Source organism: Maniola hyperantus, chromosome 19, assembly GCF_902806685.2.
Source record: "Maniola hyperantus chromosome 19, iAphHyp1.2, whole genome shotgun sequence".
In the NCBI taxonomy this organism is placed as follows: Eukaryota; Metazoa; Arthropoda; class Insecta; order Lepidoptera; family Nymphalidae; genus Maniola; species Maniola hyperantus.
In genome coordinates, this window is record NC_048554.1 from 13035432 (window position 1) to 13061595 (window position 26164).

Consider the following 26164-nt stretch of genomic DNA (forward strand, 5'->3'; position numbering starts at 1 on the left):
GTTTAATTACTTCTTTATTAAAATTTACCTACTCTTTTACTGTACTTACTACAATTTGAATAATTAAACTTATTTTATAAAACAAAATGCGAAAGTACGTAAATGTTTGTCTGCTAGCTTTTCACCGCCGTTTAACCGATTTTGATGAAATTTGGTACAGAGTTAGTTAGCTTACATCTCGGGGAAGGACATAGGCTACTTTTTATGTCGGTTACTCTTGTTCTCCTGCGGATCTCCTCATTTCTTATTTGATCACGTAGAGAAACTCCAAGCGTACCTAATAGATAAGTAGAAAATAAATACAATAAAATATAGTAAATACCTACATAGTAGAAACTGTCCCTTATGTAAGTAGCTACGCCTTAACAGCAGACTCGTGGCTTTTCTACCAAACTGATGAAACTTGTGTTGTGGTTGTTATAAACGAATCAAAGTTACATTTTCCATATGAATATCACAATATTTAGCGGTTACGAACTATCGAACGCGGAACAAGTATCATTATAACTTTGCCCTGCGGTTTGCAACGTTACGCTTAAGGCCGCAGCACACTTGATAATCTTATCAGCATTTCAGCGTGTAGCGAGTTTTTGCGATAGCGTAGACGTGGACGTTGCATCAGTACCCGTAGTACAAGATTTTACGTCTCACCAAACCAAACCAAATTCGAGAGTCGAAATACTTCCGCGTTACAGTAAACTGGATCTTAAATGCCTTGTTTTAAAGCTCAAGTTTGTCTACACTTCTACAGCCAGCACTCCAAGCGGAAACATTGCGAAATTAAAATCAGTGGCATTCAATATTTGACTTCAATTCAAGGCTGTTTAAGTCCATTTTACTGTAACGCGGAAGTATTTCGCCTCTCGAATTTGGTTTCGTTTGGTGAGACGTAAAATCTTGTACTACGGGTACAGTACCCTTATTAAAACTGTGAAAATGTGTTTGTTTGTTGGTTTGTCCTTCAATCACGTATAGATAAAGGTATGCCTTGACCTGGACAGAGACATAGGCTACTTTTATCACGGAAAATTTTGATTTTCCGTAATAAAAGTATTTTAGTAGTATTTTTTTAAAACCTAAATCCACGCGTACGAAGTCGAGGACATCAGCTAGTTCATAATAATTCTAATAAACTTTTCTTGGCGTCTTTGAATTTTCAAGTGAATCTACCAATTTATGGTTAGCGCTGGTTGAAAAAAAATCGAAAGGTCGCCGGTTCAAACCCCACCCGTTGCACTATTGTCGTACCTACTCCTAGCACAAGCTTCATGCTTCATTGGAGAGGAAAGGAGAATGTTAGCCAAGGGCCATGGCTTAATATTCTTTTTAATAAAAAATAAAAATAAAATAACAAGTGTGTTGGGGCCCTAAGGAGTAACAAAGGCTGGGCAAAGACCTACAAGTCTAGCAGACAATCTGGCAACTTTCATCGACTTAAGTGTTCGAAGGAAACTTTTATGTGGGTGCTGGAAGGTACTTGTTTAACTTTGATAGTTTCTGGACTGAATTGATATTCGATACTAAAATGTGTCTCTCTTCTATGCGAGACCCTTACAAGAGATATTTCTAGGGTCACGTGTATCTACCTGGAGAGTGACATAGGTTACTTTCTATCACAGAAACACAAAGTTCCCACTGGATTTTAAAAACTTATATCCAAGCGGACAAAGTGGCGGGCATCAGTTAGCTTAATACTGTAGGAATCGTTAATATCGGAGGAACCTAATAAAACCAATACTCAAATAAAACACTTTTACAAAGTCAATTGAACTTATCGCATTGCATTCATTCGGTTCGGAAAATAATGGCTAGTCTAGAAATCTCAATAGTGTATATTGTATACTCTTGCAACATGAAATTAACTAACAAACAAAACCTAATAAAACAGTTGGAATTTGCAGTCAATAAAAACCAGTTTTCATTATAAAATTTAGTTGAATCGATTCGAAATTTTAGAGCATTCGAACACAAACTGTCGATCGCGATCAAAACCATTTTAATTGAACGCACGTTGCAGTTTCAAAGTAAATCATTGTGCCTGATTCAATGTAGAATGTAGAAGCGACCATTTTGAATGCAAAACAAGCTTTAACTGCTTGTTTGGAAAACTAGGGTTTTAAAATGCATAGGTACACTGAAACTTAACGAGACCAATTATTGATTTGTTGCAAGTTGCAACAATAGGCTTAGGACGACCTTCTACATCTCAATGTATTTATTTTGAGAATAATTTTTTTTAACCACAAATAGGTCGAATATCATTTTACACGTGTTTGCATTACAGTGTGTTTGCGGACCGCGCTGGAGTGCCATCAATATGGCTTGCTATAATTAATGGCGGGGTTTGTTTAATGTTTGACGGCTATTTGCACTCGGAATTAGGGTAAGAAACTTGAAATATTGATAATCATAAAGAATATTTTATTCAATAGAGTCATTGGCACCGATTCTAAGCACAACCTAATTTTAGAGTATTCGCACCGTCTTCTTACTATTGTAATATGAAAAGGACAGAAGCAGTTTTACATTTCTAAATTTAATTTTTAGATGGTAAAACCCGTGATTTCAACACGCACTCGCGAACCTACTGTTTAAATTTGTATTGTGCACTAAAATTTAGAGTCTTTAAATGTGAAAGTCATGTTCCGTTCCTTTTTTAGCATTAGTAAAACGAAAAGGATGCAGATACTCTAAATTTAGTTTAGAAAGAGACTAGAGAATCGGGGCCATTGTCATTAATTTAAAGAAAAACACTTTAATTTGACAAACAGGTACAAAATTACATTTGTTTTATATTGCTATGTAGAATTGCTACTAAAACGTATCCAAAGTGTCATAGTCAATACCAAAAGTCATTAGAAGGCTTAACACGGTTTATTGTGACAAATAGGTCGAATATCATTTTACACGTGTTTGCATTACAGTGTGTTTGCGGACCGCGCTGGAGTGCCATCAATATGGCTTGCTATAATTAATGATGGGGTTTGTTTAATGTTTGACGGCTATTTGCACTCCGAATTAGGGTAAGGTCAACAGAAACTTGAAACTTTAACTGTGATAACTGTTTATTTGAATGAAGATCAAGATATTAATTACTTATAATATTTTATTCAGTTAGGCTCTCAAGTAGTCTTTAATGGAACTAAAACGTTGAATATCATTTTACACGTGTTGGAAATAAGTTGTCGTAAAAATATAAATTTATCGGTTGTTTTCGATATCAATAAAAATGATAATAGGTAAGTACGTAAATTCAGTCATCATCATGATCAACTTATAGTCGGCTCACTACAGAGCACGGGTCTACTATTATATGAGAAGGGTTTGGCCATAGTCCACCACGCTGGCCAAGTGCGGATTGGCAGACTTAACACACCTTTTAGAACATTATGGAGAACTCACAGGCATGCAGGTTTCCTCACGATGTTTTCCTTCACCGTTAAAGTGGATGATATTTAATTTCATAAAACGCGCATAACTCCGAAAAGTTAGAAATGCGTGCCAGATACCGAACCCCCGACCTCCCTTTAACCGTTTTAACCGTTGAGCTATCGAGGCTCTTTGCTTGCCTTTGTTGTAAAATTCGACCACTTAAATTCTGAAAGGTTTCTCTTTGCGTTCGATGTAAAATCGTTTGGTTTGGCCTAACCTTTTAGTTTTATTTCAGTTCGCTGTTAGTTTTAGCTAAAACTAAAATATTGTGCAGGTGCGTTGCGCGTAGTGAAAACGATTCATTTTGAGGTTTTTCCCAAAGAAATCACTTTTGCCGCGGGCGTTTCAGTGTTGTGTATCCATTTTGATGATAGTTATTTCAGTCAGTGTTTGTACGTTACTAAATAGTTGTAGTAACCAGCAGATGAGAATTAAAAAACTTTAGTTTTTACAAAATATTACAATATTAGCTGATGCCCGCGACTTCGTTCTCTCTCAATTCAAAATGTGGGAACTCTTTAATTTTCCGGGATAAAAAGTAGCCTATGTCACTCTCCAGGTCTTTATCTATACATACCCATGCAAAAAATCACGTCAATCCGTTACACCGTTGCGACGTGATTGAAGGACTAACCAACAAACAAGCACACTTTCTCATCCATACTAATATTATAAATGCGAAAGTGTGTCTGTCTGTCTGCTAGCTTTTCACGGCTCAATCGTTCACCCGTTTTTACGAAATTTGTTACAGAGATAGCTTGCATCCCGGTGAAGGATACAAACTACTTTTTATCCCGGAAAAAGCAAAGAGTTCCCACGGGATTTTTAAAAACTAAATCCACGCGGACGAAGTCGCAGGCATCCTCTAGTTTATAATAAGGGTACTGATAATACGGGTACTTACTGATTTAGACAAAAATATTTTCCAAAAAGTACAATGTGTTACTTCGTCGAAGTGAATCGCACTGTGGGAGATAATTGAAAAGATTAGAGGAACATAAATCGCACGGCGGCGGAACGCAATGCGGCGGGATTGTAGTTACGACCGCAGTAATGGGTTAGTTAGGTTCGATTGCCGCTAGAAATTAATGTGATAATACCTTACTCGGGAAAAAGGAAAGGAAAATGGTGCTGCGACGAACGAAAAATCTTGAGGAAGAGAAAAAGGCTATCTCTCAGACTTTACAACCTAGTTACTAGCTGGATACCGCGTTAGTCCGCATGGATTTAGGTTTTTAAAAATCCCGTGGGAACTCTTTGATTTTCCGGAATAAATAAATAATAAATAAATAAATAAACGTTTATTTCAGACCATTCATAGATCCATAGATTGTTAGTATGTTAGTTACAGTTTTTCCTTGTTAGTTCATTAGTGGGTTGGTACAATTAATTTTATTTTACTGACCCAATAGCTACCGCCACACAGTGGTGTAGTATGGGACAGTCGAGCCTGGCAGCAATTACTTTTAGGATGCCGTTGTCGCTGGTACGTAAGCGCTGCATGAGAGATGTCGCTTTTTTGCGCATTGTGGCAAAAAAGTCATTGGTGTGAGCGTCTGCAAACATTTTAGATGCGCTACAGCGCCACGGCAACCTCAACAGCATCCTAGACATATGGCATTTATGCTGAGTATGGACCTTTTTTTTCGGGTTGTGCCACACATGACATGGTTTATTCCGGCGCTTCTTCTACTTGAGGTCTTTTGACTTACTACTCAAGTATAAGAGGCGCCGGGATAACCTAACCTAACCAGGTTTAGCTGGTAATGTGTGGTACAGCCTTAAAAAATAAACGTTTTTCTTTCTTTCTTTCTTTCTTTCTTTCTTTCTTTCTAAAGGCGTTATTATATTGAACACGCAGGGCGCTGTAGGCTCGGCGTGTATATGAGTAGTAGGGGATTCGCCGGTTCTGGCCCACCTCCTGGGCGCCCTCCCAACCTCGGCCCCCTCCGCCGGTCGGTCAACTTCGAAATCAAAAAAAAAAAAAAAAAAAAAAAAAAGGTTTTGGGGTGCGCTGAATCGTTTGCGCTCACTCCCGTCTTCGTATCTCTAACCGTTTAAAAGTTAGCTTTTCGTCAAAATTAATCCCTAGTTCGTTATCTACTTGCTAATGACCTACTAATCACCCTCTATTGTTCGCATGCTCACTGCTTCATTTCATGGGGATTACAAAGGAAAGTCTTATCTCTCATAAGTACTGTTTATTGGCCTCCAAATATTGATTTAAATAATTCTAACAAAAACATATCATTCTCTAGTGTATTTTTATTGAATAAATCTAAAAAATCTGAACTTGTATAGTAGCCCGTAAACATGAAATACAAATACATTATACAATATTCGCCGCAAACTGCTGTATAATCATTTTTGATCCTCCTTGTATTGAAAAACTTTGAACTTGTATAGTAAGTAACCAGCACCAATCAACCTGACTGGACATGGGCCTTCCCAAGAGTACACCACCACACACGATCCTCTGCCTTCCTCATCCACCCACTTCCCGCTACCTTCACGCTGAGCGACTTTGAATTGCTAATGACCTACTAATCACCGGTCTATTGTACGCATGCATGGGGATTTCAAAGGAAACTTCTTATATGTCATAACTACTGTTTATTATTCTTCAATATCTACCACAAAAACAAATCATTCGGTACAATATTTTTATTGAATAAATCTAAACAATCTGAACTTGTATTGTAAGTAACCAGTACCAATCAACCTATTTAGCGTTCACAGCTGGACATAGGCCTTCCCAAGAGCGCGCCAACATACACGTTCCTCTGCCTTCCTCATCCATCTACTTCCCACAGCTTAACATATATTTTGATGACATTTCGTACAGACTTAGCTTACATCCTGGGATAGGACGCTACTTTTTATCTCGGAAAATCAACGAGTTCTCATGGTATTTTTAAAAACCTAAATCCATGCGGATGAAGTCGCGGGCGTCATCTACTCAGAAATATTCGTATTACACTAACGATTGCTTTTCTGCATATCGGGCATAACATTTTATCCAATGATAAAGCACATTTAGTACACGTTATAGCATGACCACATGGTCTATAACACATGCCTACTTCTTCTACAAGACAAATTTTACAGCAAAGTTTAAATGTTTCTTCAGCATTTTCTACACATAATATGTTTCTGCCTGCAAATTTAGAACTTATTGTATTGTTATTTACAAATTGTTCAGAGTCTTTTGATGTACCACAAACATCTTTGGCAATAGTTTGTATGTATGTTTCACCCATCACAAGTAAAACATAGGGGCAGGACGGAAACCAACGAGCGTGCTCCGACCATGGAAGATCTTCGATGTCCCAATCTTTGAGTCCACCATCACAAAAGTAACAAATCACTCGATCACTTTTTCCTGTATAAAAAAAACCAGCGTCTGCCATTTCTTGAGGTTTTTGATTTAAACCTTGAGGCCAGGCATTAAAACTTCGCAATCTTGCGATTTTAGTTGCATAACTAGGATATTTGGGATATAGAAACTCCATTTCGATCTACGAACAATGGATTTCGATGTTAATAAAATATATTATAACAGATTTTTAGTAAGGTTTGCAAGCTTATTACACATTATTATTTATTGAAAATTAATTCTTTAATAACGATTTTACACACATTTACTGCTATTTAAGTATATTTCGATTTTTAACATTTTTAACATTTTATATCTACCTATAAAAAAAAACATATTTAAGGTGATGGTGGATAACTTAAAATAAAACAAAAAATATCTTTTAGCATTGTTTTATTACAAACCTTAATGAAAATGTAGATACAAGTTTTGGCTTAATCTATTTACTAGATTTTCTTAACTGCTAGTATATATAATATGATAATTTTTAAAGTTGAATGAGTTTCTTTGTAAGAGTTCCTTACATTCATTTTAGCCATTTTTTTGATTTAATCATTCTTTAGTTTTAATAATTTATCAAAGCTACTAAACCGAACAGAGTGTTTTTGGTCATAATATTATTCATTTCTAATAAGGGGTCCATTTTTCCCAATCAATTTTTTCTTTATTTTTTAATGTGTTTATCACCACTACCCTTTGGAGTCTTTAAAGTTCCTTCGTTAGATGTAAAATTCCCTTCGAGCGATTTCATCTGCAGTTGATGAATAAAATCAGACCTTTTAGAATTCCGATGTAAGTCAAAGGTATTTTAATTGCATGTAATGTCTTAGCAAACTTTTCCCAACCTATTGGATCACTTTTTTTTAGAGGTCTCAATGTATCATTAATTAGATCAACAATATTACTGCCGGGAATTTTTTCATTGTTTATTAACACTGTACCATCAGCATGATCCCAATAAATTGCATTTTTACTCAAAGAAATCGAGTTTAATAACAACTCACCTTTTTTCAAATATGATTTTGGTATCAGACTTAAAATTTGAGTTGTTGTGTAACGTGGTTGATTATTTTCTTTTTCTGTTACATCATCTGTCGGTGTTTTGAATGACATTAAGTTTTCATTTTCTGTGTCTTTATTTTTGTAACTCTTATTTTCATTAATACTGTCAGTAATAATTGGTAACAAGATAGGTTGACGTTCTTCCTCGGTGAAATGTAGATATCTTTGTAGAATTTGTAAATATAAAATACATTTTTACGATCTTCAATATTACTATTTAAAATCTTTTGCATTTCTACATCTAATCGGGACATGGGATTTTCAACATTGGTTTGCTGTTTGAGTCTTTCTATAAAACTAGGCTCAACAAGCAACATTTTTTTTGCATTTTCCATATTAAACTAATCCACTCAAAATAAACTCCAAAATGAAAGGTAAAAATGCTCCTACTTTTTGTATCAATATATTTTTCTTTAGTTTTTTTCCCTTGTGATACAAAGTGCGAAGTATACTTTTAAATTTTTTTTAACTTTTTCTTTGTACATTCACAAATGCAATTTATCTCTTCTTCTCCACACGATTTTAATAATGCTTTTTGACATTTAGGTTTAAGTATATGCAATGCGAGTAACAACTTTTTATGTGTCTTCAGACTTCAGTGCATTATTTGTAAATAATAGGAATTTGACGATTCTTTAAACTTTTACTATTCTTTGTTGAAATATTATATTCTACACAAAATTCATCACAGGTAAATATTTTTGATTTAATTGGACACATCATTTGCATCTTGTTTAAGATCAATCATTAAATATCCATGTGCTTCTTTTGTTGCATCCTTATAGCCATCCTCAATGAATTTTAAATTATCTGGTGACACTTGTCTTGATAAGTATCGTATTTGGTTTTATGATATCACGAGGATTTTTAAAATAAATAATGTAGCTTTAATTCAAAGATATAATATCTATTTAATCTTTTCCATGATGAAAAAAAAATTTCAGTAAAACAAAATGACTTCCTTTAGTGAATTTGTTTTTGAGTTTAATTATTTTTTAAATAAGTTTTCAACTTTTATTTCATTCATTGAATTTTATGGAACGTGAAAACAAAGTTTTATCTCTAAATATTTTTTTGTGTTTAATTATTTTTTTAAATAAGTTTTCGACTTTTATTTTAATCATTGAATTGAATTAAATTTTAACTTGTTTTACAGAACTTTTATTTCTTCATAGAATTTTATGGAACGTGAAAACAAAGTTTAAATCATATAAATTTAAATTTCTCCAAACACATTATATTGTTAGAACGAACATCGCAAGGATTATTTCAATAAAATAAAATTTAATTCAATTCAATGATTAAAATAAAAGTCGAAAACTTATTTAAAAAAATAATTAAACACAAAAAAATATTTAGAGATAAAACTTTGTTTTCACGTTCCATAAAATTCAATGAATGAAATAAAAGTTGAAAACTTATTTAAAAAATAATTAAACTCAAAAACAAATTCACTAAAGGAAGTCATTTTGTTTTACTGAAATTTTTTTTTCATCATGGAAAAGATTAAATAGATATTATATCTTTGAATTAAAGCTACATTATTTATTTTAAAAATCCTCGTGATATCATAAAACCAAATACGATACTTATCAAGACAAGTGTCACCAGATAATTTAAAATTCATTGAGGATGGCTATAAGGATGCAACAAAAGAAGCACATGGATATTTAATGATTGATCTTAAACAAGATGCAAATGATGTGTCCAATTAAATCAAAAATATTTACCTGTGATGAATTTTGTGTAGAATATAATATTTCAACAAAGAATAGTAAAAGTTTAAAGAATCGTCAAATTCCTATTATTTACAAATAATGCACTGAAGTCTGAAGACACATAAAAAGTTGTTACTCGCATTGCATATACTTAAACCTAAATGTCAAAAAGCATTATTAAAATCGTGTGGAGAAGAAGAGATAAATTGCATTTGTGAATGTACAAAAGAAAAAGTTAAAAAAATTTAAAAGTATACTTCGCACTTTGTATCACAAGGGAAAAAAAACTAAAGAAAAATATATTGATACAAAAAGTAGGAGCATTTTTACCTTTCATTTTGGAGTTTATTTTGAGTGGATTAGTTTAATATGGAAAATGCAAAAAAAATGTTGCTTGTTGAGCCTAGTTTTATAGAAAGACTCAAACAGCAAACCAATGTTGAAAATCCCATGTCCCGATTAGATGTAGAAATGCAAAAGATTTTAAATAGTAATATTGAAGATCGTAAAAATGTATTTTATATTTACAAATTCTACAAAGATATCTACATTTCACCGAGGAAGAACGTCAACCTATCTTGTTACCAATTATTACTGACAGTATTAATGAAAATAAGAGTTACAAAAATAAAGACACAGAAAATGAAAACTTAATGTCATTCAAAACACCGACAGATGATGTAACAGAAAAAGAAAATAATCAACCACGTTACACAACAACTCAAATTTTAAGTCTGATACCAAAATCATATTTGAAAAAAGGTGAGTTGTTATTAAACTCGATTTCTTTGAGTAAAAATGCAATTTATTGGGATCATGCTGATGGTACAGTGTTAATAAACAATGAAAAAATTCCCGGCAGTAATATTGTTGATCTAATTAATGATACATTGAGACCTCTAAAAAAAAGTGATCCAATAGGTTGGGAAAAGTTTGCTAAGACATTACATGCAATTAAAATACCTTTGACTTACATCGGAAATTCTAAAAGGTCTGATTTTATTCATCAACTGCAGATGAAATCGCTCGAAGGGAATTTTACATCTAACGAAGGAACTTTAAAGACTCCAAAGGGTAGTGGTGATAAACACATTAAAAAAATAAAGAAAAAAATTGATTGGGAAAAATGGACCCCTTATTAGAAATGAATAATATTATGACCAAAAACACTCTGTTCGGTTTAGTAGCTTTGATAAATTATTAAAACTAAAGAATGATTAAATCAAAAAAATGGCTAAAATGAATGTAAGGAACTCTTACAAAGAAACTCATTCAACTTTAAAAATTATCATATTATATATACTAGCAGTTAAGAAAATCTAGTAAATAGATTAAGCCAAAACTTGTATCTACATTTTCATTAAGGTTTGTAATAAAACAATGCTAAAAGATATTTTTTGTTTATTTTAAGTTATCCACCATCACCTTAAATATGTTTTTTTTTATAGGTAGATATAAAATGTTAAAAATGTTAAAAATCGAAATATACTTAAATAGCAGTAAATGTGTGTAAAATCGTTATTAAAGAATTAATTTTCAATAAATAATAATGTGTAATAAGCTTGCAAACCTTACTAAAAATCTGTTATAATATATTTTATTAACATCGAAATCCATTGTTCGTAGATCGAAATGGAGTTTCTATATCCCAAATATCCTAGTTATGCAACTAAAATCGCAAGATTGCGAAGTTTTAATGCCTGGCCTCAAGGTTTAAATCAAAAACCTCAAGAAATGGCAGACGCTGGTTTTTTTTATACAGGAAAAAGTGATCGAGTGATTTGTTACTTTTGTGATGGTGGACTCAAAGATTGGGACATCGAAGATCTTCCATGGTCGGAGCACGCTCGTTGGTTTCCGTCCTGCCCCTATGTTTTACTTGTGATGGGTGAAACATACATACAAACTATTGCCAAAGATGTTTGTGGTACATCAAAAGACTCTGAACAATTTGTAAATAACAATACAATAAGTTCTAAATTTGCAGGCAGAAACATATTATGTGTAGAAAATGCTGAAGAAACATTTAAACTTTGCTGTAAAATTTGTCTTGTAGAAGAAGTAGGCATGTGTTATAGACCATGTGGTCATGCTATAACGTGTACTAAATGTGCTTTATCATTGGATAAAATGTTATGCCCGATATGCAGAAAAGCAATCGTTAGTGTAATACGAATATATTTCTGAGTAGATGACGCCCGCGACTTCATCCGCATGGATTTAGGTTTTTAAAAATACCATGAGAACTCGTTGATTTTCCGAGATAAAAAGTAGCGTCCTATCCCAGGATGTAAGCTAAGTCTGTACGAAATGTCATCAAAATAATATGTTAAGCTGTGGGAAGTAGATGGATGAGGAAGGCAGAGGAACGTGTATGTTGGCGCGCTCTTGGGAAGGCCTATGTCCAGCTGTGAACGCTAAATAGGTTGATTGGTACTGGTTACTTACAATACAAGTTCAGATTGTTTAGATTTATTCAATAAAAATATTGTACCGAATGATTTGTTTTTGTGGTAGATATTGAAGAATAATAAACAGTAGTTATGACATATAAGAAGTTTCCTTTGAAATCCCCATGCATGCGTACAATAGACCGGTGATTAGTAGGTCATTAGCAATTCAAAGTCGCTCAGCGTGAAGGTAGCGGGAAGTGGGTGGATGAGGAAGGCAGAGGATCGTGTGTGGTGGTGTACTCTTGGGAAGGCCCATGTCCAGTCAGGTTGATTGGTGCTGGTTACTTACTATACAAGTTCAAAGTTTTTCAATACAAGGAGGATCAAAAATGATTATACAGCAGTTTGCGGCGAATATTGTATAATGTATTTGTATTTCATGTTTACGGGCTACTATACAAGTTCAGATTTTTTAGATTTATTCAATAAAAATACACTAGAGAATGATATGTTTTTGTTAGAATTATTTAAATCAATATTTGGAGGCCAATAAACAGTACTTATGAGAGATAAGACTTTCCTTTGTAATCCCCATGAAATGAAGCAGTGAGCATGCGAACAATAGAGGGTGATTAGTAGGTCATTAGCAAGTAGATAACGAACTAGGGATTAATTTTGACGAAAAGCTAACTTTTAAACGGTTAGAGATACGAAGACGGGAGTGAGCGCAAACGATTCAGCGCACCCCAAAACCTTTTTTTTTTTTTTTTTTTTTTTTTTTTTTTTTTTTTTTTTTTTTTTTTTTTTTTTAGATTTCGAAGTTGACCGACCGGCGGAGGGGGCCGAGGTTGGGAGGGCGCCCAGGAGGTGGGCCAGAACCGGCGAATCCCCTACTACTTATATGTCATGTCACCCATAGTGCACCGCGGGGCGATTGTCTAAAACCTGCATCAATCATTATTACAATCTCAATTGTTCTGATTGGCTGAATTTGTGCGATTCTTGTTGCAACAATGCATTGTGGCCAATAGTGAGCGAGCATTAACCAATCAGAGATGATTGCGATCGTGACATTGTAGCTGTCAAACAACCGCGGTAGGGCCACGGTATAGAAGGACTGACAGAACGCTTTAAATAAAGTTACTTTCACTTACAATAAAAAATGTCCCTATAGATATGTTTGGCTGTAAACGTCTGTCAGTTAACACGACGACGACACCAAATCGGCTTCTTTAGTCTCTTTTCTTTTTCTATCGTTTTCATCTAGTCCGAGCAGTGAAATTGTGAAGGTGACCGTGCGATGCTCTGAAGCGGTATCAATCGTATTGGTTTAGGATCTGTTCGTCCCCATTATCCTTGTTTAGGCCGATTTCGCTCCCCATTTGCGGTGTTTTGACCTGATTATACTTATTGAACATTGATTCTATTGACTGTTTATTTGTCTTTATCAAAAGGAAATCTTTTAAAAGATTTTTTTTGCGTATTTTTTGCTTAATTCCTTAGATTTATGATATAAATCAACCACTATACCTAACATTAAATATGAAAGTTTAGACATAACGATACGCAGCTTTTCTCACGATGTTTTTCTTCACCTACGTATTTACTTTCTACTAGGCAAGTACAGTACGCGGCAGAAAATAATGTACATCGACCTTTAGAATGAGATTTCGGCTTTGTAGAGCCATGCCTCTCTCACTCACCTATGTGACGTTTTGTCAGTCAAAACCGCTATCTTTTTCTAAAGGTATATTACTTTCTGCTGCGTACGTGGTACTACTCCATAATATTATAATGTTCCCAAATTTATTTGAAGTATGCCAATCCGCACTTGACCAGCGTGATGGATCAAAGCCTTCCTTCTAAACAATTCTCATTTTGAGAAAAGATCCATGATCTGAAGTGAAACGGCGATGGATTAATAATGATGATGCAATGAAATCCGTAAGAAACTAGAAATCTAGTAGTATTAATTACAAGCTGATGCCTGCGACATCGTCCGCGTGGAATTAATTTTTTTTAAATCCCGTGGGAGCTCGTTGATTTTCCGGGAAAAAAGTACCTTATGTCACTTTCCATGTCTTAAAATATACCCATGCAAAAAATTATGTCGATCCGTTGCTCCGTTGCGACGTGATTGAAGGACAAACCAATAAACCAACAATCCAACAAACATTGTGATTGAGAGTGTTGCAAAAGGTACCTATGTAGATTGTAGGTATTCACATTAACAATCTTTTCCTATTCAAACTAACTTATAGAAAGAAAGTAGCTTTTATTATCATAGTTAAAATTGCATTCGCAGTAAAACTTATACTTACCATGGGTCCAAGAGTGTATACGGGTGCAACTTTTTCACATTCTTTTAAATTTATCCTAAGTTAGTAAAAGTTTGCCCCGTGTCTATTAAGATTTTAGCGTATAAGACACAGTTAGTGAAGACAAGAAGTTAGAACCGGGGGAAGTTAAGCAAGTTAATTTTAAACTCTTGCTTATTCCGTGGTGCTAAGCTGCATTTAAAGAAATGGCCACTGAATTGAGCATGAACAGCGAAACTTTAGCTTCGGTACAATTCGTTGTAGCGTGATCCGGTGGAATGAATATAATTGTTGGAAACAATAATTCGTTTTGAACTACATTTACCAACATTTATGCACATAGTTTTCACTGTACTTTGTAGAGTTTGGACACTGTACTTTTGTCTTTAGACTATAAACTACGTTACTTACTATATAAGTGGTGAATTTATGATAGCCTAGTGCTGAAGACTTAAGTCCAACGTCTCAAGTCTTCAGCACTAGGCTGTAACGCATACTTAAAATCTATGTGGGTATGTTTAATTTTTCCGAGATTAGTTAAAGTTTACTGCTGTCTATTAAGATTTTAGCGTATAAGACACAGTTAGTGAAGACAAGAAGTTAGAACCGGGGGAAGTTAAGCAAGCTAATTTTAAACTCCTGCTTATGCCGTGGTGCTAAGCTGCATTTAAAGAAATGGCCACTGAATTGAGCATGAACAGTGAAACTTTAGCTTCGGTACAATTCGTTGTAGCGTGATCCGGTGGAATGAATATAATTGTTGGAAACAATTCGTTTTGAACTACATTTACCAACATTTATGCACATAGTTTTCACTGTACTTTGGCGGAATAAGTGTCTCTAGACCATAGACTAGTCGGCGACAGGTCGTGATGGCAATCGGGGTATGAGGGTACGGGGGGACACCCCGCACAACCTGTATGTCACCCGCGCTATCCCTAGCTATTAAAGTGATAGCTGTTAAGACATCTGCGTCCTGTTCGGGAGGTCGGGGTTTAGATCCCGGGCACGCGCGTGCCCGGACCAGCGTATTGACGTGATTTTTTGCATGGGTATAGTTAAAGAGCTGAAGAGTGACATATGCTACTTTTTATACCACAAAATCAAAGAGTTCCACGGGATTTTTAATAACCTAAATCCCAGATGAAGTCGCGGGCATCATCTAGTAGTACCATAATTTACAGGCACAAGTACCGGTTCTACTTATATGCATTCCACTTAACGAAAATCTCGTCGAATCAAGTGATTAATTAATTGCATGTGACGCATCGCCAATAAAACTGAATCAAACAATTTAACTCAACTCCGCAACGTAATAGAATATCGATCGACTAAACGTTTGGGGCACCAACTTTTGTTAAAACAAAACTTTACCTAGATCTACACCATCAGGTAGTGGTGTAACGAATGTCATATTTTGGACACGCGCGGATGCGAATGCGAATATCTGCTGCCAACATTCGCGAATGAGAATACGAATATTCTGTTTTTGTTTTAATTTGGCGCTATTTGTCTATGGCTTGGTGATCTTGGCGGCAATCCCGTTACCAAATGGTAAAGAGAAGACTGATAATGTGATTACGAGGTCAAGATACTATTTATGACATTAAAAACATAAGAAATTAATGGATTTTGTTTTTGAATTTCGCTGAATGCGAATATGCAAAAATATGCGAATATCCGCGAATGCGAATGCGAATATTCGTTACATCACTACCACCAGGTTAGTCCATCCATCTGTCCGTCGTTTATATGTACCTAATTTTCGTGATAGATAGAATAAATATTTTTATTATAACCATATATATTTATTTTGCTCAGATACGTAGGTAGGTATATTCAATTAAACATATATCACCTTACAAATGCAACAACTGACTTTCAAAAAGTGTAATTTGTTACCTATTTTGAATAAACCATTTGATTTGATTTGCTTAAACTTTTACAGCCGTAAGTCGAGTCGCAACAGCCGGCTACGCCGCTAGCTTCTCGTTAACGCGCCGGGTTATATTCGGCTATACAAGGGCTATATGCAGGAATAGCCAGCTGGGATTTATATATTCGCACCGCTGAGATATGCAATGCTCTTTCGACTTCCCTTTTCCTCTCCACCTTTATCATCTAATCAAAACTGAATAGGCACGGGCAAAGCAAGTTTTTTCTGTTGAAAGCTTAATTATATAAAAATTGGCTCCTTATTGGCACTCCATTATGAAAAGTACTAGAATATCGACAGGCTAAACTCTTGCTAAACGATCAGGACACTTTGACTCGGCCGGCATGCGACACTGCCGGGCCGCAACAGCCGGCTAAGCCGCTAGCTTCTCGTTAACACGCCGGATTATATTCGGCTATACGCAGGAATAGCCGGCTGGGGTTTAGGGGTAGTTTATTTACATTTTGGTGCGCGTTTAAGCCAATTGATTAATATAGGCGCTGTAGGAGCTTGGCTTGGTTTTGCGGTGATATAAAGTAGTAATACTTTGGATTTCTGGCGTAGCGTTGCGCTATCTTTAAAGCACTGTAAATGTAGACTTTGGACACTTGGGAGGCAACTTGCGCACTGCTTTGTATAGAAATATATGGAGAGTGTATTTTGACGTGAGCGATTACGATGCGTGCAGCGTGACACTAGAATGCATAGTGTGCAAGTAATAATTTCTTAAGAATATTTAATTTATGCCGTTTTAGGATTCCCAATTTAATCTAATAATTGCAATTGAATTAAAATGGAAAGCCATTCTCACCGCCGGTAACTGGATGTGCGAAGCTACTTAGGCTTTTTTTTCATACAGTCGCTTCATGTAATTTCTGTCATAGAAATTTACGGATACAGTAGCACGGTAAAAAATCGTAGTGCGGGCTTACCCCAAGTATAATTTTAAGCACACGCTGTATTTCCCCGCGCGTTTTTCCCACAGAATTCTGTGACAAGGAAATTGTATGAAGCCGTTCGCGCGTATTTTTTTATTTGGCGAGTGCGTCTGGCTTTATACAATTTCGATAAGTCAGATGATTTTTCGGGAAAAATCACGCAGTTAAAATTCGCAGTGCGAGCTTGCCCTTAGAATTATTTTACTTATTTATTTATACTTTATTGCACCCAATACAAGTAAACATAATAATAACATACAAGGATCTTAACTTATAGCTGTCGCATGCAAAGGCAGCCTTATTGCTAAAGCTCTATGTGGCCACTCTACCATAGTAAGTAATAGGTGCATCTCAATAATGCACGGTTATAATTAGCTAACTAATTATGTAACACAGGTTGGCTAACACCGCGTTAATGCTGTTAATATAGCTTAAAATATAGCTTAATCAATAATAGCAGCATTCCGACAGTTTGTTCTGCATAAACGCCGCAGGGGTCAGGGGTCGGGGGTCAGGGGTCGGGGGTCGGGGGTCGGGGGTCGGGGGTCGGGGGTCGGCACTAAGTAAACAGTTACATTATGCATCAATGGTTATTAGAGCCGTACTACCAATGTCTTATTAACTCCGAATACCTAAACGTAAAATTAAAGGTCTTATTAAACAAATCAAATCAAATCAAATGTTTTATTCAAAATAGATTCAGATTAGATTAGATTTATTCATTTATTGCATACCTATAGGTAATAAATTGTCGTACCTACTCCTAGCACAAGCTTTACGCTTAGTTGGAGAGGAAAGGGTTTAGTCATTTAACATCATATTTTACAAACGGATCTAGAAATCGAAAAATGATGTTCCCACACCCACAGTATTTTCAAAAGACCTATTCAACGATACCCCACACTATGGGGTAGACGAGAAAAAAAAACAACCCTAAATTTTTTTTATAAAAATTTTATTTCACCACTTTATACCCATGCCAAATTACAGATTTCTAGCACTACATTACTTTCTGCCGCGTACTGTAATTGCGACTTGCGACACAACCCTCAATACTAAAATTTCAATTCTAACACGCCATTACGACGCGCGAGGTTGATACATTGATGCCCAACTGTATGTTGCTTACACTGTGGCCATGTCATCCGTGATCAAATAAACTGCAAGTGTGAGAAATGTGGAATGCGAGTAATTTATAGTGTAGGTATAATTAGGCTTGGTCAGATAAAACGCGGAATCACAACGACGCGGCTTCAAAGTTGACGTGATGTACCTAAATAGTCTATACAGTTCTTTGAATTTTTAAGCATCAATATGGCACATAAACCCTTCCCGAGATTTCATCGCGTATTGTTAAAATACACAAAAAAAACACCGAGGTCCCTTAGACTAAAACTAATAGATAATAAAATATAACAATAATTCACGCATATTATTTACATTGATGGAAATAAACAAATAAAAAGTTTCATTTTTATAAACTTTCACTAGACAGGTGTTTTTGATTTGAAAAGTGAATCCACCACTGGTTGCGAATGCCCTTCCTACTGAGAAGAACCAGCAATTTATAGTTACAGATATGTTTTCCCATACTCTAATTAACTTGAGCAATTCATCCAGCAGGATTAGCTGTTGCGATAAGGCAATACTCGTTCTAAAGATTAAGCGTGACGTCTATCATGCTGCTTCCACAACGCATCGCGGCCGCCCCGCGTCGTATCTGACAGGGGTCTTATTATGTATATTTTAAAGTGAATCGCACTCTGTAGTTAATCCGGTTGCCGCGTTGATTCCATGTTTGTTTGTCGATTTATGCATCGGGATAAAGAGTTTTTATTGAGTTTGCGATTTGTGACTGTGCGATTGATATGAGAGGTTTTTTTGCATTTTTTTTTTTAATCGGATGGAACTTTTATTAGGTCAGTTTAATTGAAATATTAATTCATACTGAATATTATAAATGCGAAAGTGTCTGTCAGCCATATCCATACTAATATTATAAATGCGAAATGTGTGTCTGTCTGTCTGCTAGCTTTTCACAGATGGGGCTGAAATTTGGCATGCAAGAAAGGATTTTTGAAAATTCAACCCGTAAGGGTGTAAAACAGCGATTCGAAATTTGTGTAGTCTACGCGGACGAAGTCGCAGCTACAGCTAGTCGGAAATATAAAAATTTCAGTTCTACGATGTTGCAAGCAATAGTAGAATAGTAGACGATAATAATGGTAATTACTGTCATACAATATTGACCCTACGCGACTTTGAAGTTTGAACGTTAGGTAATAATATTTTTTTTATTTAGATACAAGTTAGCCCTTGATTGCAATCTCACCTGGTGGTAAGTGATGATGCAGTCTAAGATGATAGCGGGCTAACCTGGAAGGGGTATGGCAGTTTTTATTAAACCCATACCCCTTTGGTTTCTACACGGCATCGTACCGGAACGCTAAATCGCTTGGCGGCACGGCTTTGCCGGTAGGGTGGTAACTAGCCACGGCCGAAGCCTCCCACCAGACCAGACCAGAAATTTAGAAATTATAAAATTCCAAACCCCTGCCAGGAATCGAACCCGGGACCTCCCACTATTAAGACCACAGCGCTCACCACTGCGCCAGGGAGGTCGTCAAAATATTGCCATCAGTTAGGGTTCATGCATAAGGCATCATCCAAACCTGCGCGACCAAAGCGAGCACGAAGCAGGAACGTCAGCCGCGCGTTGGTCCCACGATATTTAAAGGCGCCATGCACACCTGAGCCACTACAGCTGCAGATTCGCGTCGTGGACGCTTCACGCTCCCGCATCCCGCGTTCATAACGCGCAAGTGTAGCCGTAGCTTAAAATATTAATTCTCTCTACCACACCCTGCACGCCTAACATGCGCACCACGAAAAAATTTTGTCTACGCATTTACTCGTCTGATTTGTATGAAAAACACGAGCTAATGCGTAGACAAAATTTTCTCGCGGGGCGCATGTTAGGCCCTCAGGTAAGTCCCCTAGACTCTAATAAATACCTAGGTAACGAAATAATTAAAAAATTTATACTTAGGTATTGCGGAAATATGAAACAATTTTCTATGGCGTACGTAACCTTTAAAAGAGTAGCACTCGGGTTTTAGTTTTTGACCACCAGACCAGAAATTTAGAAATTATAAAATTTTAAATCCTGCCAGGTATCGAACCCGGGACCTCGCACCAATAAGACTCAATACTTTAAGAATTCCTTCACGGTCACTGCTATCTGTTTATGGAACGAGCTTCCCTCGCAAATCCATCGTGCTGAATCCCTTAACAAATTTAAAATTGACGTCAAAGATCATTACCTATCTCTTTGCTATCATCAGTAACGGCACAGTTTATTATTTAAATCTATATGTGTATATATATCTATGTAGTCTTATGTATGTCTATTATACTTTATTTGTATGTATTAGTGTATTAACAATATGTATTTTATATTCTTATTATATGGTTTAGTTTATTTAGCTATTGGTATTTAGGTTTATTTTACACCACCTCCCATTGTCCATTTGTTCGTTTTTTCCCTAGCGTTAAGGTTGTCTGGAAGAGATCGCTATTTAGCGATAAGACCGCCTTTTTGTACCTACTTATTAAGATTTCTTTTTGTAACCTGTCATTTGTGTTTCTGTGGTGCAATAAAGTATATACATACATACATACATACTCGCGCCAGGGAGGTAGTCAAAAATTACCATGAATGGCCAAGTGCGGATCGATAGACTATTACAGTACGCGGCCGAAAGTAATGTACATCGACCTTTAGAAGGAGATAGCAGATTTGTAGAGCGCTTTCCCTTTCGTTGGGATCGGCAAAACGTCATATAGTTATGAGCAGTGGCGTGCACAGGGTTTAAAGCCAGGGTAAGCAGTAGTTAGATAGCTTTGTACCTACTAACTGGAAAGTCAAAGGATAATGAGCATTGAGCTATTTCAACTAGGGTAACTATTTCTTGGGTAAGCAGTGCTTTTAGGCCTCTATGAGTTACGCGCCATTGGGTATGAGTGACAGAGACAACATTCTACAAAGCCGAAATCTATTATTTTAAATATATAAAAGGAAAAGGTGACTGACTGACTGACTGACTGATCTATCAACGCACAGCTCAAACTACTGGACGGATCGGGCTGAAATTTGGCATGCAGGTAGCTATTATAACGTAGGCATCCACTAAGAAAGGATTTTTGAAAATTCAACCCCTAAGGGGGTGAAATAGGGGTTTGAAATTTGTGTAGTCCACGCGAACGAAGTCGCGGGCATAAGCTAGTGTCATTCTAAAGGCCGATGTGCATTACTTTCGGCCACGTATTGTAAGTAGGTATTCTGTGGTAATAACTTCTTGGGAATATAGACGTTACAAACGTCTCACTGCAAATCCATGGATGTAGTTGATACTGAACCAATTATCATTCAATAACTTGGGCCGCCCTGTGGACGAGACCTTTGTGGTGGCGTTATGAATTATGCATGACGTAATGCGGTGTGATGTCCGCTGCCCGACAGTTTGTCCGTCCGTCTGTCCCCTACAATTATCACGTGAAACATTAACCGGATAGTGTAAACAATTGTAGTAGGTATTTGGGTTAGGATCTAGTTTAGGTGACTTCGAAGTTCCAAAACACTTTCCATTTTCTCCGCCAGTTTCAATATCATCCTGATCAACCCATCGCCGGCTCACTACAGAGCACGGTTCTCCTCACAGAGTGAGAAGGGTTTTGGGCATAGTCTGCCACGCTGGCCTTGTGCGGATTGACAGACTTCACACACCTTTGAGAACATTATGGAGAACTCTCAGGCATGCAGGTTTCCTCACGATGTTTTCCTTCACAGTTACAACAAGTGATACTTTATTACTTTAAAAGGCACATAACTCCGAAAAGTTAGAGGTGCGTGTCCGGGATAGAACCCCCGACCCTGCCTATTAGGAGGCAGACGTCCTGAACACTACAAATTATCACTAAAATATTCTTTTTTTTCAATTAAATCGGCGCCCAAAACTATAGGAATAATTTCTGCCAACCATTGGACCCTTGTAATATGTACGAATTGTCAGTTTAAACGTAGCATGTTCATATTAGCTGTAACATAAAAATGCAACTCAATATATCGAAGTAGGTTGCCTGCACATCGGATTGAAAGAGAGGTGATGCAAAATTATGTACGTTAGGTAGTTAAGCAATAAGATTTAAACAATAGTATGTAAGATTTCTTTATTGGTATTGTTAGTCCATAAGCGGGAGTAGATCATAAGCCGGCTCTCAATAAACATCTTCCACCGTTGCCGCATTTAATTATTACCTACGGCCTCAACATATCTCAGCCTTTATGACTGCTAACTTCATTAACAGACGGTATTCTGAACCGAAATGACTTTTCTTGCGCCATTCAAAAGATTAAAACGCGCTCAGTTAAGAGGCAGAAACGACTGAAATAGTAATTTTTAGGCTTATATAGAACCACTTTGTCTGTCTTTCCTCACGATGTTTCCCTTCAATGTTAAAGCATGTTATATCTAACTAGCTCAAGCCCGCGACTTCGTCCACGTGGACTGCACAAATTTCAAACCCCTATATCACCCCCTTAGGGGTTGAATCTTCATCCCCTAAGGGATATATCCTTTCTTAGGAGATGCCTTTTTTATTTTATTCAGATACAGGTTAGCCCTTGACTGCAATCTCACCTGGTGGTAAGTGACGATGCAGTCTAAGATGGTAGCGGGCTAACCTGTAACGGGTATGGCTGTTTTTAATAAGCCCATGCCCCCTTGGTTTCTACACGGCATCGTACCGGAACGCTAAATCGCTTGGCGGTACGGCTTTGCCGGTAGGGTGGTAACTAGCCACGGCCGAAGCCTCCCACCAGACCAGACCAGAAATTTAGAAATTATAAAATTCCAAATCCCTGCCAGGAATCGAACCCGGGACCTCCCACTAATAAGACCACAGCGCTTACCACTGCGCCAGAGAGGTCGTCGACATATGCCTACCTCATAATAGCTATCTTCATGCCAAATTTCAGCCCGATCCGTCCAGTAGTTAAAGCTGTGCGTTGATAGATAGATCAGTCAGTCAGTCAGTCACCTTTTCCTTTTATATATTTAGATGTTAAATGTTCAGTAGTGGGTGAAAAATACATATTCTATATCGGTTAACAATTGTAATATTAGTTTTACAATACCCATGGTGTGGCTCTCCCTTAATAAAGTGATCCAATCCACGACCCAAATATTACGACTGAAGCCTATCCCGAATCCAAAGCTGTCAATTATACGGCCCTTCTGTTGAGGCGGGGATGGAGACCGATCTAAACTAATATACAGTCTTTTCGCGTTTCTAACATATTGTATATCGGTTAACAAGTAATATTAGTTTTACAATACCCATGGTGTGGCTGTCCCTTAATAAAGTGATCCAATCCACGACCCAAATATTACGACTGAAGCCTATCCAGAATCCAAAGCAGTCAATTATACGGCCCTTCTGTTGAGGCGGGGATGGAGACCGATCTAAACTAATATACAGTCTTTTCGCGTTTCTAATTGCAGTTAACAAGGCCATTTCTATTTCATTATGCTCTAGGAATCCAGTATTGAAGATATTTACTCGTCTATTATGACGTCGTTTGATGTAATTATAATTCCGGTACTTATATTATTATACCATAACGTTGCGATGCGATGCGGTGCAGAAAGATGCGATGCTATGCGATGCGATGCGTTGCGTTGTGTTGCGATGCCATGCGATGCGATTTAATGCGTTGCGTTGCGATGCGTTACGTTGCGTTGCTTTGCGTTGCATTGCGATGTGTTTCGTTGCGTTTCGTTGCGTTTGCGATGCGTCGCGTTGCGTTGATATATACCTATTAATCTTTTAAACATGTCTATCTGGTTACCAAAGTACGTACTTTGCGTTCATTATTATCCATATCCATACTAATATTATAAATGCGAAAGTGTGTCTGTCTGTCTGCTAGCCTTTCACGGGCCATCCTTACAACCGATTTTGACGAAATTTGGTACAGAGATAGCTTGCATCCCGGGGAAGGACATAGGCTACTTTTAATCCCGGTAAATTAAAGAGTTCCTACGGGATTTTCAAAAACCTAATTCCACGCACATGAAGTCGCGGGCATCAGCTAGTCAACTGTAAATTACCTGCAATAAACAAAATATTTTTAGAGTTTAAACTACCGTGAGTGATTTCCATTATAAATAATATCTGTCCCGGCTTTACTCACGTGTCTAGTCGACGTTAGCCCGACAAAATAAAAATATTTTTACTAAAAAATCCTGCTTCTAGATAACATGGATATCAAAAGGAGGCTCAAAAGAACCAAGCCGTTCGAATTAGTGTTAAAAAGTACATAAGTGCAGCGTTTGTGTAATAGTGCTTGTGCTACTTTATTTTTCTAGGTCACAAGAACATAGTGAACTGTAAGTACGTGTTAGAATAAACTAAAGACAGTTATTGGACTGTAAATTAGATTTAAAAATTAATCATAAGTAGAAGTTTAAGCTAGAATAATATTACTTATTAGCCCATAGGCTAGATGGTAGTAGTAATAAAGCTGCCATTTTATAATGGTGCTTTATGGTAGGAAAAAAAAAAAATAAAAAAAATATCCGTGTACATTGGACAACATTCTTACCACTCCAAAATTCAGGAAAAACGTTCTTGTCGAACTAAAGCCTATAATTTTCCTTCCAGATGACCGGGCCCGGTGAATTGGGTCCACCGGCCTTGCGTGACTCGCTAATGGTCTGAAGCACGCACAAAACCATGGAGAGACGGGACGAGGTGCATCGCTGTAGTATAGCCAAGCAGACCATTCTCACCACCCATCCCAGCGGTCTCCAAACCAGGGTTTCTGTCGAACTTGCGAACTTCGACGCCTTGTGTGTGCACTCAGAATGCAAAACAAAGAAACCAGTATGGGACAGCCCGTTTTTGAACAGACGGGGTATTTTAGGAGGAGTTTCAGCAAATGTTACTCCAATACTTGGGAGAAGGAGTGATGTGGTGAATGAGGGGAGGTTGTCTCAGCAATGCACTCCGGTGATGAGGCGCAGGGAGGTGGACAGTCCTGGTGGTTCGCCGTTACCTTTGAGGAGGGAGTTTGAAGAGGAGGACGGTTGTGATGTGGACAATAGTGTTATCAGTGGTTGGTTGAAGTTCCGGGATAATAAGCGGGTAAGTTCTAGAATTTAATGTTTTTTTTCCAATTAAGTTAAATTTACTTAGTAGTTCCCATTAAAATGTGCACGTAATGACTTAATGCACTGACTTCTTAATACAAGGAGGAGGTTTCCGGGCAATGTTCGAAAAAAATTTCATAGATGGCGCTGAATTCTACAACCACGAAAGATAAAAAATAATACCTATATCTATATGATCTATGCTTTAATGTTTAGGTCATGGCATGATTGTCAATCAATGACATAGACGACGAGTAAGAGTAAGAGAGCGTGCACTGCAATTTTCCTTACGTTTCTTACTCACAAAATTTGTGAACTATAATAAAAGTAATTAATAAATTTCGCATCCGATTTAAATTTAAAGCATAGATCCTATAGATATAGGTATTATTTTTCATCTTTAGTGGTGGTAGTGTGCAGCGCCATCTATGAAAATTTTCTTGAACGTTGCCTGGAAACCTCCTCAGTATATTTTTAAGCGGTTTTTGAAACATCTAGGCTATCGCAATTTTGGCGCTCATAGCTGCTGATGGTACTTGGAACTAGTGATGAGACATCATGTAACACGAAGACCGTTTAACACAAAGTGTCAATTTTAATCCTCGCTTCATGGGGTGCTTTGAATCGGCACAAAAAATTACTATCATTTAGTAGATATACATGATCACCTCTTCGCCGCCTTTGGTCATAGTACATCGCTGATGGCCAGTTGTAGATTGACAGACTTCACAAACCTTTGAGAACATTATGGAGAACTCTCAGGCATGCAGGTTTTCTC

At 36.7% G+C, this 26164-nt stretch overlaps 1 protein-coding gene and 1 long non-coding RNA gene across 2 annotated transcripts in view; one reads left to right on the top strand and one right to left on the bottom strand.

Annotated features, from left to right (window-relative positions):
- The window catches only part of LOC138403671 (uncharacterized), a 331305-nt gene that overhangs the window by 248895 nt on the left and 56246 nt on the right, over positions 1-26164 (bottom strand). The gene's annotated exons all lie outside the window — the stretch shown is intronic.
- LOC117991515 (uncharacterized) overlaps positions 1-26164 on the top strand; it is a 444113-nt gene that overhangs the window by 8412 nt on the left and 409537 nt on the right. The window contains exon 2 of the mRNA XM_034979109.2: positions 24899-25381. Within this exon, the coding sequence (XP_034835000.2) occupies positions 24971-25381 (411 nt within the window). The 5' untranslated portion in view covers positions 24899-24970. The remainder of the gene's footprint in view (positions 1-24898; positions 25382-26164) is intronic.